The sequence below is a fragment of the Onychomys torridus genome, chromosome 16, assembly GCF_903995425.1.
Source record: "Onychomys torridus chromosome 16, mOncTor1.1, whole genome shotgun sequence".
In the NCBI taxonomy this organism is placed as follows: Eukaryota; Metazoa; Chordata; class Mammalia; order Rodentia; family Cricetidae; genus Onychomys; species Onychomys torridus.
In genome coordinates, this window is record NC_050458.1 from 55,374,997 (window position 1) to 55,390,759 (window position 15,763).

Sequence of the window (15,763 nt, forward strand, 5' to 3'; positions counted from 1 at the left end):
TGTAAAAAAAAAAAAAAAGAGTATTTAGATAATATAAATTGTGGGGAATATAAGAGGCTATACAATACTAAAGGAGAAATGTAAAGAGATCCAGAAAGGGAAGAAGACAGAAGGATTTCTTCTAGCATGACCAAGACTGACCATCTACCAAATGCATAGGAGATAGAAAGTGTTCAACAGTGCATTAAATATATTGTAAGGAAATTGAGGAGGAATCAGGTTCCCAGGAACAGCAACAACACTAGAAAGATAATGAACCCTAGAAATTTAATTGTAGGTTTCAGCAGAATATCTACTAGAAAATATTTAACAAGCTATGGAAAACTGGGTTTGTTTGAGAGTTCAAAATCTGACACTCCAAAATCTCATAAGTCATAGAAATGTGATAGCTATCCTGAAGAAACTTTTACACAGTGAACTGAGATAAAAATTAAAAAGACAACATGAAAGACATTAAGACGTGGGAGGCAGAAGAAAAACTTAAGGTTATGGAGAGTCTAGAGGGTTCCCGTGCAATTTAGGGAAAACAAACATTTATTATCCCTAATAAACAGTAGATAAGGATTAGTTCTGTCCAACAAGATAAGGATGTGCATGATGACAACTGAGGCGTGTTCACTATCTTGATTACATCAGAGTAGTTTTACAAATGAAAACTAGAATCCAGTTAGTCGAAAAGAGCAAAGTAAAGAAAGAAATCTGGATGGAGTCCAGGATGGCCAGTAAAGATGAACGATGAGAAGCAGAGGGAAGAAGAGGAACTATAAGGGTAAAGAACTATCAAATAGAAAATGTGAATTTTAGGGATTATTATTTTTAATTACATGTGTGTGTATGTATGTATGCATGAATGTATCTGTGTGTGTGTATGAGTACAGGTGCCACAGAGAACAGAGGATCTTGATCACCAAGGAGCTGGACTTACAATGAGTTGTGAGCCACCCAATATGAGTGCTGGGAACAGAACTCAGGTTCTCTGCAAGAGCAGTATACACTCTGAACTGTTGACTGAAAAGTCATCTTTTCAATCCCACAAAGCGTTTTAGGATGAGAGAAGCATGAAACTATTTTGTGAGGAGGGGAAAAACCCTTTTCTACAAAAGAAACACTTGAAAAAAATATATTCAATCACACATTTCAGAAGGCATATATTTTATATCATAAAGTCTAACAATCCCTTTGATTCAAGAAAGATATATTAAGTCACGTCTGAAGCACATAAACTTTATTCGTTGAATGCAAGGCAACTACCGTGATAGGGACTATATTTTAGCATCTTTGAACACATCTTTGAACATTCATCGCCATGGAAATGTCTCTAACTGCTCAAGTATTACATTCTCTGAAGAGCAGTTTCAACTAAAACAAACAATCAAGAAACACAGAAATTATTTCCCAGGTAAATGGTAACTCATCCAATGCCCAATGAAAGGGAGGGAGGCCTCTTTCCCAGGTATATGATAATGGGTAAACACAGACATGATCTTTGGAGAATAGAAGCATAGAAAAGGTGCTGAATAGAGCAATCACATGTCCTTAGATAGACAGTGAGGAAGAGAGAAAACAGCTCTTGTCCCATCCCACTCTCCAGTTCCCACCTTCTAACCAGATATCCAAATCTTGCCTCATAGCTTTGAGATGCTCCTCGTCCCTGTGAATGAGTAGATTCTACTCTTCCTTTCTAACAAAACAATCGTGCCTAGAAGCCAGGTTTCTTTTCTTGGTTCTTCCAAGAACGTTTAGAAAATTTCCAATAGCAAGTTATGCAAACATATTCACAATGCCCAGTCACAATGCTATGAGCCTATTGCAGAAAGGAAACATTCTCAGTGTCCAGTCTTAATGTTATGAACCCATCATAGAAAGCAACACATTCGCAAAGTCCAGTCATGATGCTGTGAACCTATCATAGACCAAAAACATTCGCAATGTCTAGGCACAATGCTATGAACTTTAATAGAGAACAACACATTCTCAATACAAAGGTACAACACAACAAATTCATTACCAAGAGCAACACATCCTCAATGCCCAGTCACAAAGCTACACACCCATCAGAAAGAGCCAATGATATAGCTGCCACACTGACCTCCATTGATGGTGAGCAAACAGCATATTACAGTATTTTTTTTAATTTATAGAAAAGTCACCACTTGGATGGATCTTTTTTTTATTTCTTCACATGATTTTACCCTGTTCTTTATCACATAATTAAATGTTATACTTCTTTTAGTGAACTAGAGAAAAAAGTGAATTTTTTAACTACCCAAATCGATCTCCTAGATTGTGATTAGCTCCAAAGTTCCTCTCTCCTTCCAATCACAACAGCATTCTCTCTAAGCTACTATGGATGTTATATGCCCAACTTCTCTATTTACAGCACTCAACAAAGGATGCTCTAGCTACCCTCCCAATGTCGGCTGATAATTTTACAGCTGTGCACTCAGCTCAGATTTCCCTTTGAACCCCACTGAACCCTTTCCCTCATATTATGGTTTGAATGTTAAATGTCCCTAATATGCTCATATATGTGGTGGCTTTGCTTGGGAAAGGTGATGGAATCTTTAGGGAAGTGGAGCCTTGTTGAAGAGTATGTCACTGGGGCCATCTTCATGGTTTCATAGTTTGGTCCTATTTCCTGTGTCCTCACCCCACCCTACTCCCCCCCCACACACACACACACACTCCCTTTCCTGTGTTGTGGGTGAAATGTCATCAATCACTCTGCTTTCTGCCTGTTCAGTCTGCTTCAGGCTCCTATTGCCATGACTTCTCTGCCATTTCCTACTGTAAGTCAAAACAAGCCCCTTCTGACTCTAAGTTGCTGTTTGTCAAGGCATTGAATTTACCACAGCAGCAGAAACACACAGCCAACAGACCTTGTTACGTGGTTTGATTTAATTTCAGTCATTTATGTCAGTAACAAGCAGATAAATTAGTATTTTGCACAAGTACCTAACTCTCCTCTTCTCTGTTTATTCTGCTGGACATGCCAAGCTCTGGCTCTCTACAGCTCCTAGATTGCATGCCACGATGGAGGTAACAGTTATGGTCTGGAGAATGGAGACTGAAGAAATGGGCATGGCTTGACCTGAGAATGTCTCACACTCTTAAGAAACTGGCATGTGAGGAAATTCTGATGAACAACTGCACTCTAGGGAAGGAGGGCATGGCTCTGCCTAGAACCCATGTACTTCCCAATGTCTCCAAAGTGGAGCCAGCTAAGACAATCTGGTTCATTGTCTCAGTGTGTTCAACCAGATATACAGTAGATAACAAAATGGAAATACTGATCCATTCTACCTATTGAATTTACTTTCTTTCAATAAGCTCCTTCTAAATAGGATTCTAGCATTCCTTAAAACTACTACTTTTCTATGAGAATCACATCACATCAAAAGTCATGGACATTATAATTTTTAAGTTGTCAAATGAGCATAAACATAGTAACAAATAATCATAAAATATATGTAATAATAAAAATATGAACTTACATGTTTGGACAAATTGGGACTCTTTGAATCAACATCATATCTGAAAAATTAAAGTATAAAATTCAAATTATTTCTATAAAATACAGCTGAAAATAATGTTTCCTAGAACACACAAACATAAAAATTAATTTGAGCAATAACCAATGGGACATTAAAAGTAACACATTTTTAATTTATAAATAATACAATGATAGAATTGACACTTTTGTGTCACTTGAAAGATACATAACTCAAGTATAAACTCCACTGTTTGAGAAGATGCAAATTTATCTTTTCTTTGAATCAGTGGTATCTAAGTGCCACTCAAGTGACTTCAAAATCTCTTTAAAATGGAAAATTTCTTCTCTGAATATCAAAATAAAGCAAGTCTTGTTAACACGCTATGCACATTATACACATCACAATTCTTATCTAATAGCTTAAATGTTACTGTTAAAGGTTGGAAACTTACTGGAGTAACAGAAACCAGCTTTTCCCAATACAGAATTTAGGGAAACTGTGTTTATGTAAACAAAAATGAATTTTGTGCACAGAATTTACATGGGAATATGATAAAATTTGGTTTTAACCAGTTGCTACTGGACAAAGATGATCTCCAAGAAAGAATCCAGGATGATTCCATGGACTAGAGTTTATGGACATGGCCAAAACAACCTCAGTGTGCCAGGCTCTTTAACAAGATAATACTGACACTAGTCTTTCTTGAAACCAAACCCTCTAACACTCCTGAATAACTTCTTAACCAAGATAAAGGTCACCTTTTAGGTTGAAGTCTTCTCTCTCACTTTAAAGAATCTTTTCAAAAAACAAAACATCTCAGTTAATGATGGGCAGGGGGAGGATAAGAAAACCAGAGTTCATTGAGTGTAGTAGTGTGCCATGAGTGCTCAGTGTACCCAGTAGAGCCAGTATGTCCAATATACTCAGTGTACCCAGTGTACTTACTAATCCCAGAATGCCCATGAGAGTCATGAACTTTCAAGCATCCAGGGCATACTGGGCACACTGGGTACATTCGGCATGCAGGGTATACTGGGTATATTGGGCATATTGGGCATAATGCTTACACTGGGCACAGTGGGTGTAAAAGATGCATTAATACAATGAACTACACTTCCCTTTTCCCTTTTCCTTTTTCTCTTTTTTTCCTATCATTGATCATGATGCTTCCTTCTGTAAAAAGATTTTACTTAGGTGAGAGAGAAAACTTTAACTGACAGTCTCTCATTTGAGTGAATCTTAAAAGTTATATTTCTAACAAAGAGGAATAGATGTTGGCTACAGTTATTTCTATATTTGTAGAACTGCAACTATCATCCAAAGTGAAATCTTACTCTAAGTATCCCAGGATGCACAGCTCAAGAGCTACCAATGGCCTTGGAGACAAACCAGTACACAGTCCATTGAGGAGTCAAGTACCCAGTGACCAGTCCAGTATTCCTAAAGGGACAGGCCCTTCCCTCCTGTGCAGGGTTAAAGGGGAGTTTCCTTCTACTCTCCAAGATCATGGGGTGGAGTTGGCTTCAGAATCTGGGCTACCAGTGACAAGTGGAAGTCAAATCTTGCCTAGCTAGAGATGGCACACCCACCCTTAGGGCACCAGTGAAGGAAAACATCAAGAAAAGTTCTAGGAAATACTTTCTGTGAGCTGAGGCAGCTTCATTCTGGGTCACTCAGTAGGAGAAGAGCAAGAGGCTTTCAGTGTCCCTAAGCTGGTGCTTAGGTAAACTCTGAATTTTTTGGAGGATTAAAAGCCACATCTCTACCTACCAACACCCTCTCTCTTCCTGTACTTCCTTCTACCCTGGAAATTCTGGACCAAGTAAGAGGAGAGAAAACAAAGAATGTTCAAAGTCAAGAGTCCCTGACAAATGAGCAAGATGGTTCACTACACTGGTTCATGAAATTAGAACATCACATTGTCGTTACCCAAGGGAGAAGTCGGAATGAACACAGTGGAACAACTGGAACAAATAAAATAATTGATTTGCCCTGCAAAAATGTTGAGATCCTTCAAAGTTAGGGTATGTCAATGTTTTATAGTTCATGATTAGGTTACCACTGTCTGACTGATCAATAAATATTTTATTGGGTCACTCCAATCTAGACTCAAGAATCTCTTTTGGGGATTCAGGCTCCATGGGAAGGAAAGGATAGAAAGGATCCTATCTCCTCTTTCCTGCACTCTAGCATATCTCACACAGCGGCTGGACACTTGCATGCCTTGTTCAGAATCACTGTGATGCTTGCAGCTTCTTCTATCAATAATAAAGTGTTCAACCACACTAGCAGTGTATTTATGAGACAACTGTATTATTAGAGTGCTGGGAATAATAAAAGGAAACATCAAAGCTTTACACAGTAAATCCATGAGACAAGGGGATTCTATGATGCAAAAATGATAAATATTAAGTGCATACAAAAGGTCAGTCACAGTCAGAAGAGCAAAAGGTACATGGTATAGTCAGAATGGCAACAACATGGGCCTGTGGTATCAGGAATTCAGAATCTATCTATGTATCTATATATGTATCTATGTATCTATGTATCTATGTATCTATGTATCTATGTATCTATCTATGTATCTATGTATCTATCTATCTATCTATCTATCTATCTATCTATCTCTGTTTATCTATCCCTCCTTCCCTTCTTTCCAAAATTTTCTCTATTAACTGAAAAATGGAACCATCTTCCATAACATGCAGTTGCTATGATAATGCGCTTTCTTTGGAGGTGCTGTACACTGAACCCAGGAATTCCATCACACAAGCAAGAGTTCTGCCATGAAGCCCTAGAGAACAGATGCGCAAGGCTGTGTTTTACTAATCTTTCTCTGATCCTGCATAGTCAGCTGTGTTGGTTAATCTTCATTCTCAACTTGCAATCACCTAGGAGACACATCTCTGCATCAGGATTAACTAAGGAGGGAAGTAGACCCTTTCTGAATGTGCACGGCCGATTCCATGGCATGGGGTCCTGAACTAAATGTAACAGTGAAAGAGAAACTACAGATAAGCACGTCCTTTCTCTGCTTCCTGGTCAGCATCGCAGATCGAGCTGCCTGTCCCAACGTGTCACCCATGCCAAGGCAGACAGCATTCCTCTAAATTGTGAGCCAAAAGAAACCATTCCTCCCATAGTTGCCTTCTAAGATATTTGGTCACAACAATAAAAATACATCAGTAGAAATCAAGTAACTCCAAAACAATTCAGAACGTCATTTGCAGCTGTTAGTTGGTTACTTAACACTGGTGTGCTATGGATGCATGATGGCTGGCCACTGTGTGCCGTGGAGGGAGGAGCCTTGCAACCATTTCCTGGCCACCACACACTAGTTTGCCAAGAATGGGCATTCTTCAAATAGCTATCAGTATCACTGCATTGGATGGAATATTCTCAGCTCTCTGGGTGATGGAGTTGGGAATCACACTTGATTTTTTGTTGGATACTTTAGTCCATTTGTTGTGTTCTAATTGTCTAAAATTAGCATATATTTTTACAAGCAATATACATATATGAGAAATTTTAAAAGCTAGTCACATGTATTATATATACATATATGAAACTAATGAAGTCTTCCCTTATTTATTTTACTTGAAAAAGATCACAGTATAAAAAAAAAAGCCTGCAATCAAATTGAAAGTATTATATGAGACATTTCAATAAAATGAATCAACAGAATTAAATGTCATCAGAAATCCACAGGAACAGAGGGAATATGTGTGTTGCTTTCCCTGAGATCTGCAGTTAACCCCTTCTGGCCCTACTTGTTTTAGTTATTCAAACGTATAAAATTGAGATGTCATTTGAATTAAAATTCTGAGCTTTTAATGAAGTGCTATTAATTCAGTCTTGCAGAACACATTCATGGTTCCAGGATTATTTGGTTTCTGTGAGACCAGTAATTTCCAAGAAGTTGAAGTGACAGTGTATCAGTCAGCTGGCCTTAGTTACTTCCTATTTCCTGTCACGTCACACTGCTGTAACTGTTTTCTGAAAGAGCACAGCAATGGGTAGGAGGTAAGGAATGATGAACAGGACATGAACCCAAAATGCCAGTAAAGGGGGACAAAGGGTGACAGTGGAGAAGAAAATAAATAAGCTGTCACCTGCAAGAGTGATGGGTGTACGTCAACAGATGGCAACCAAAATCCCAGGGAAATGACTCAAACAATCAGAGCTAACAAACTAAAGAAATAACAAAGACTGTACATATTCAGGGTAGTGTCAACAAATCAGAACATATAATAGTTGGTCTTGAGTGAGTAGTTTCATACTGAAATTTGACCCTCAAAACTGCAAATTAGAGTTAATAATAAATCCCACCACTTTGCAAACAGAGATACTGCTCCAGGTTACCTACAGCAGAGGAGTATTGTTGGTAGAAATGAGCATCAATAAACAGTAAAACACATTTTCTTCTTGCAATAAAAATCACATAGCCCTAAAAAGAAATGAAGTATGCAGCTACTCTGTGGCATAGAAAAACTATGTGAAAACTTAAGGAAAATATATGGGTTTTAGTTCCCACATGCGTATGTTTAAAGAAGCTCTCTGATGATTGGCAGAGTGAACCACTTACAGATTTTTTTAAATGGAAAAATAGAATTCTTTTTTTCAAATAGTTACATAATTTTGCATTTATAATAAATACTACTTTTAAGTGAAAGAGGGTAATTCATATAGATGTGGAAAGGACAAAGAAAAGGGAAACAGAGCAAAGAATCATGAAATGGTGACTGGTTTCAGGATAAAATCAAAGTGGGAACATTGAGGGTTGCCATGATGCTGTGAGAGAAGCAGCATTTCAAAAGCAGTTGCTGTGAGCTCTGAGCAAGCAGGGCAGGAGGCCACTAGGTATTAAGTAACAACACTGCAGCCTCCATGGTCAAGGGTGAGCAGAAGCCATTGTTACACTCCACTTTCATCTCTCATTACCCATATTTGATTATTTGGAAAAAAGTTTTGTGCAAACAAAAGCCTAAGGTGAATATCATAAATTTTGTTTGCTAAATCCGATGAATATCTGATACCCTTTAAAGAAAACATTACACATTCTTTGATTACATATATTTCAGAGTAAAATAAAATATAATTGCTAATGGTAAGGAACTTATTTTACATTAGGAAGGAAATTAGGACTCTTCCAAACAAGATGTCATCTTTAGTTATTAAAATTATTTCTAAGTACTGATAGGCCGGCATGATGTTTTCAATGATTCAAAAATGCATTAACCTTTTAAAATGCTTTTGATGTTCATAAGTATTCATTATTTTGACACACAAGGCAAAGGCTCTATTATATTACACAGAGCATCTTAAATATAAGTACACATTTTTTCCTGCCCCTGGGGTTTCTTTTTACCCATATCTAGACCCTCTGAGTCCTCAAAGATCACCTTTGTGGAACAATGGCTAATTTATTTTTTTTTCGTACCTCATGGTTGTTTTATTATTATTATTATTATTATTATTATTATTATTATTATGTGTTTTAATTTTACACATCAGCTATGGGTTCCCCTGTCCTCACCCCTCCCTCCCCCAGTCCCACCTTCCCCCCATTCCCTCCCCTCCATTCCCATCTCCTCCAGGACCAAGACTCCCCAGGGGATTCATTTAAACCTGGTGGATTCAGTACAGGCAGGACCAATCCCCTCCTTCCAGGCTGAGCATGTGTCCCTGTATAAGCCCAAGGTTCCAAACAGCCAGCTCATGCACTAAGGACAGGTCCCGGTCCCACAGCCTGGATGCTTCCCAAACAGTTCAAGGTATTCAATTGTCTCACTTATCCAGAGGGCCTGATCCAGCTGGGGGCTCCACAGCCATTGGTTAATAATTCATGTGCTTCCATTCAATTGGCTATTTGTCCCTGTGCTTTTTGCAATCTTGATCTCAACAATTCATGCTCTTACAGTCCCTCCTCTTTCTCGCCAGTTGGACACCTGGAGCTCCACCTGGGGCCTGGCTGAGGATCTCTGCATCCACTTCCATCAGTTATTGGATGAGAGTTCCAGCACGACTGTTAGGGTGTTTAGTCATCTGATCACCAGACTGGGTCAGATCAGGCTTTCTCTAGACCATTGCCAGCAGTCTACAGGGGATATATCATTGTGGATTTCTGGGGACCTCTCCAGCACTCTGCCTATTCCTGTTCTCATGTGGTCTTCATTTATCATGGTCTGTTATTCCTCATTCTCCCTTTCTATTCTTAATCCAGCTGGGATCTCCTGCTCCCCTAAGCTTTCTTCCCTCAAATTTTGCCCTGCATTACTCCCACTGTCATCCAGGTTGTTCATGCAGATCTCATCCATTTCTCTGTCATTGGGTGATCCCTGGGTCTTTCCTTTTTGACAAAGAAGCCAAAAAATGTACAATGGAAAAAAGAAAGCATCTTCAACAAATGGTGCTGGCATAACTGGATGTCAATGTGTAGAAGGCTGCAAATAGATCCATATCTGTCACCGTACACAAAACTTAAGTCCAAGTGGATCAAAGACCTCAACATAAATATAGTTACTCTGAACCTGATAGAAGAGAAAGTAGGAAGTACTCTTGAATGCATTGGCACTGGAGATCACTTTCTAAATATAACACCAGTGGCACAGACACTGAGAGAAACAATCAATCAATGGGACCTGTTGAAACTGAGAAGCTTTTGTAGAGCAAAGGACATGGTCAACAAGACAAAGTGACAGCCTACAGAATGGGAAAAGGTCTTCACCAACCCCACATCTGACAGAGGGCTGATATCCAGAATATATAAAGAACTCAAGAAATTAGACATCAAAATGCCCAACAGTCCAATTAAGAAATGAGCTATAGAACTAAACAGAGAATTCTTCACAGAGGAAGCTCAAATGGCTAAAAGACCAATTGCTCAACATCCCTAATTATCTGAGAAATGCAAATAAAAACAACTCTGAGATACCACCTTACACCTGTCAGAATGGCTAAGATCAAAAACACAGAAGACAGCTTATGCTGGAGAGGATGTGGAGCAAGGGGAACTCTCCTCCACTGCTGGTGGGAATGCAAGCTTGTACAGCCACTTTGGAAATCAATATGGCGCTTCCTTAGAAAATTGGGAATCTATCTCCCCCAAGACCCAGCTATAGCACTCTTGGACATATACCCAAGGAATGCTCAATCATACCACAAGGGCATTTTCTCAGCTATGTTTGTATCAGCTCTGTTTGTAATAGCCAGAACCTGGAAACAACCTATATGCCCTTCAACTGAAGAATGGATAAAGAAAATATGATTCATATACACAATGGAGTACTACTCAGCAGAGAAAAACAATGACATCGTGAGGTTTGCAGGCAAATGGATGGATCTAGAAAAAATCATCCTGAGTGAGGTAACTCAGACTCAGAAGGACAAACATGGTATGTACTCACTCATAGGAGGATACTAGATGTAAAACAAAGATGACTAGACTCCTATACAACTCCAGGGAGGCTACCTAGAAAACGGGACCCAATGGCTCATTTATAACTGACAACAGGTAAGTAAAAAACAGCCTCCATATTTTCTGTGGACACAAAATTGAACTTGGCAATAATAGTACTGTAATATGGTTGATCCAGTGTCAAAATAGAAAAATATGCAATATACATATTTTAAGCTAGCTCTACCACCCTGGGCCTTAAAAACATGAAGCATTGGGCTGGATGGTTCAGTGGTTGCAAGTACTGGATGTTCTTCCAGAGGACCAGGGTTCAATTCTCATCACCCACATGTCAGATCACGACTGTCTGTTGTTCCAGTTCCAGGGTACTGAAATCCTCATTCGAGTAAAACAGCAATGCACATAAATTAAAAGAAAAAAGTTATAGTTTTATATATGGAGAGAGATATACCATGTATATATGTTTATATACATAAACAGGAAGCATCAAGCGATCAGGGGAGGCCATCATGAAACACTGATACACTCAGTGCTAGGCTGGCATGCCACGGGGGGAAGTGAGCCATCTGCCATTAGTCATTAAGCTGGACACGTTCTTAGAGTACTCTGAGCTTGAAGGAACCTATTGGGGTATAGGTACGTTTGAGAGAAAGCCCAAGTGTACTCCCCAGCATGATGAAGCTGTCCACTCAAACAAATCACATTTCAAAACAGTATTAAAAAGAAAAGTGGTGTTCAGTACCATGCTTCACCCTCTGGATGAAAAGAAAAGCTGCCTTCCAAAGGAAGAGCCAGGTACTCAGGGCAATCTACTCAGTACAGACTATGCTACTCAAGCTGTCTCTAACAATTACATGTATAATGTCATGTCTTTGTTGAACTTACAAGTCAAAGCGAAGATTCTCTCTTTCTTCAAAGAAATAGTCCAGAATAAATTTTCGTACGAAATCAGGATTCAAAGTATTATCAATCACTTCAGTTCTTCCAAACTACAGATAAAAAACAGAGAAGTCACAGAGGTTACAACCAAACCTTACATGGTGACTTATTTCAAAGTATAGTACTCAATTCCTTTAAAAAAAAATAAAATAAAAGAGAGAGCAACAAATACCCAGTTGACTTGATCAGCTATAGCCCCAGAGAGAAGAGCCTAAAGGTCAAACCACCACGCAAACGAAATAAGCATGAACGTGAGTTCCCTCCAAACTCAGCTGCCCTGCATTGGACAAGTCGCAGTACATCACCCTCCCTTCTGCTAAGTGGAAAACCAAATTCCTTCCTACTCTAAAGAAGCCATGTATATACTAAAGTAAAACACTTTCAGAAAGTCAGACAGATAACAGGTTTTTTTTTGTTGTTGTTTTTTTGGGTTTTTTTTTAGCTGAGGATCGAACCCAGGGCCTTTTGCTTGCTAGGCAAGCACTCTACCACTGAGCTAAATCCCCAACCCTGATAACAGGTATTCTTAGAGAAGCCAGATACTCACAGTTCTCAGCCTCGCCTTTTAAGGGAAACAGCCCTTTCACACAGCAAGGCCTATTAGTCCTGTTTTAGGAAGAAGTTTCTGGTAATCTACTCTACACTTTACAATATAAACATTACTTAATCCCATTCAGATCAACAAGTTAGAATGACTTCTCCCAACCTTGTACACTTCTAAAATTTGGGTAATAATTCAGCTTAGAAAAATAGGTTTTCCCATTTGGAGTAAGTAGAAATCAGGGAACAAAAGTGTACTTTAGGCCTGTCTCCTTTATGTCTGAAGGCAAGCCACTGGACAGTGCTCCTAAAGACAGTACAAACACACACATCACAATTGCTTTTACCCTCCGCTAAGAGTCTTCACCTCCAGCTGTCATTTTAATGAGGGGATTTTAACCTTAGCTGTGAATCTATTATGCAATCAAGCAGGCAGGCTGTCTTGCTAGAGAACTTATTTTTATTAAAGTTCCAGGAAGTATTATCTTTTTAATAGGAAAATAAAGAATCAAGCTCATCCATTTAATATGAAAGGCCAGGGGCATTCTTAAACTGTGTGCTAAAATGATGATATAAAATACTTATGCCAACTAATCACTCCCTCACAAAGAAATAATTTGCCCCTGGACAATATTTTATATCATGGACCAATATCACATGGACAAACTATAAATCCAACCATTACTGCTCGTATATGAAGTGTGCCTCTGCAAAAGGTTTATATGGCTACAGGTTGTTTTCCAGCTTGTGGGACCATTTTAAAGGTTCTAGAAAACTCAGGAGGTGAATCAATTGGACAAATCAAGTCACTGGAGACAGGACTTTGGGGATAGTTTATTCCAGTCCCTTCCTTCCTTCCTTCCTCCCTCCCTCCCTCCCTTCCTTCCTTCCTTCCTTCATTTCTCCCTCCCTCCCTCCCTCCCTTCCTTCCTTTCTCCCTCCTTCCCTCCCTGCCTTCCTTCCTCTGTTCCTTCCTTCCTGTGTCCTTTTAATCTGCTGGCTGGCTGCCATGATGTGAACTATTTGCTCTGCACATCTTCTGACCACAATGAACAGCTAGCCTAGGAAACAAATTCCGCCTTAGACTGCTTATGTAAGGAATTTTGGTCACAGTTGACTCTCTGGCTGTGACTAAGCCTGATAGAGGGTGCATAGACCTTTAGAACCAGTTTGTGGGGAGAATACAGAAGAGTTTGGAGACATCTACAAGAAGAGAAGCTTTTGAGTGTTGTAAACAAAGCTTAGTAGGTGGTCCTGGTGGGAACTCAGAAGACCAGAATACTGACAGAAATATGGACAGAAAAGTTCTTGTGGGAATTACATTGGAAATTGGACCTGAGGTCATTCATGCTACATTCTAGGAAAAGATTTATCTATAATTTGCCCATGCCATAAATGAAACTGAATTTCAAAATAATGGGCTAATTGATTGGGTGGCTAAAATCCCAAGACACTGTGCATTTGTGCTGTCACATGGTCTTTGATGGCTATTTGGGAGTCAAGAGTGGGGAAGAAACCAGAGCAAAGAGATTTGGTATTTGGATTTCTCTTAGGATAAAAGGGGTGAGCTGGAAGCTCAGACTGGGCGGAGAATGGTTGCTAAAGAGAGAACCATCATTAAAGAGAAGCTGAGTACCCAGGTGTGGTGGGACACCCAGGAGGCAGAGAGACTGAGGATCTCTGTGAGTTCCATGCCAGCTGTAACAACAGAGTGAGACCCTGTTTCAAAAAAAGCTAAAACAAAATAACCCAAACAAAAAGGAAAGCCATTCACTTTGTGTGAGCACAATTGAAATGATGCCCTGAGTGCATCTCAGGAATAGGCCAGAAGCTGCTTGCTCTAGGCTCCATGATGCATAATTGTAAATTAACTTGAAACATGTTTCCTTGAGAAGAGAGAGTCTCTGGGGTGGGTGCACTGTCCATACAGGGCCATCTGAACAGGTTCCTCCTGTGTCCAGACACCTATAGGCTCAGAAACAGCTGTAACCATGGTCCAAGGGAATCTGGACCCACACAGCTTCCCACTTAGGGAGACAAAACAGTTTCCAAACTAAAGTGGAAAGTCTTGAGCTAGCAAACTATGACATTCCAACAGAACTCCACCATTAACCATGTTCCCCAAATCTATACTGAGAAGGAAACTGGAAGATAAGGCTGAAATTTCCAAGCAGAGTTTCCACCGAACTGGCACCCCACAATCCCTCAACTCAGTAGCCACTAACACTCTTCCAGGTCTAGTTTTTGTGAGGTCTAGTTTTGGTGGAGGCTGGTTATAGTCTGCCTGCTCTACTGAAGATTAATGTGCAGATCTTAAAATCCTGGTTTCAGCTATTCATCTATAAATCATTACTATAGCTATCTCAATACATCTTCTGACTTATGGCCCTGAAAATTGCTTTGGGGAGATGTCAGCCACAGCCTTCATGTGGCTAGACTCAGGGCCAAATCGGGGCCCTCACCCCACTAGGCCTCTCAGCCTATCTGGAATAGCTGATCATTTCATCCTTCCTGAAGCATGCTTTCCCAGCTTTTTGCCTCCATACTTGATTATATTTTTCCTTGTACTTACATCCTTAGGCATTCAATCCCTCCTTTACAAAGCATACTTCTAGGTTCTCATCTCTCCATAGGGAGACAGATGGTGCCATTTGTCCTTGTTGTATTCAAATGTGTCCTCTCTAAAAGTCAAGTGCTGTCTTGTGATGGTGCAAGGGTCATGAAGTCTCCTCCCCCTGAAAATGGGATTGAGGCTCCCCATCACTTGCCCACTTCCACCTTTAGCTATGAGAAAATACACCAAGAAGGCCCTCATTAAAAGGTACTTTGATCTTGGATTTCCCAGCCTCCAGTGAGAAAATAAATTTCAGTACTTTATACATTATACTATCTCTGATACTCTTTTGTAGCATTACAAAACAGACTGACTGGACATTGACTTTACAACCCATCTACTTAATGGCGACTTCTAAATCTAGGCGACCAGCTCAGAGTCACCTTAATGTTCTTGAGTTACACATCTGATAGTCTTACAGGCTCTTCAGAATTATATCACCCAATAGTAAACATTACTCCATGCCCTCTCTAATCTTGGCACTTTGGCCTACCTCCTTCCAAAAAGTAATTTTATACTCAACTATGATCCAACCATAAAGGAAAGTAATCTATAACAACTTCATTTTTAGACTACAATGCCTTTTATCACTACTTTCTAAATTATCAATTTTAACTCCAAAACATATCCCTACAATTGCAGGGAACCATGGAGTTGGCCTGGTCTAGCTGCCTTGAGGTTTTTTCAGGTTAGAGTCCATGGCTCCTGGGAAACAATCTACCTTCCAGTTCCTGAGAGACTGATGCACTCCCTCAGGGA

General features: G+C 39.6%; 1 protein-coding gene across 1 annotated transcript in view; it reads right to left on the reverse strand.

Annotated features, from left to right (window-relative positions):
- Window positions 1–15,763, reverse strand: part of Cpne8 (copine 8) — a 185,674-nt gene that overhangs the window by 123,364 nt on the left and 46,547 nt on the right. The window contains exons 4-5 of the mRNA XM_036208782.1: window positions 11,797–11,900; window positions 3,495–3,534 (exon numbers count right to left, since the gene is read on the reverse strand). Of these exons, the coding sequence (XP_036064675.1) occupies window positions 3,495–3,534; window positions 11,797–11,900 (144 nt within the window). The remainder of the gene's footprint in view (window positions 1–3,494; window positions 3,535–11,796; window positions 11,901–15,763) is intronic.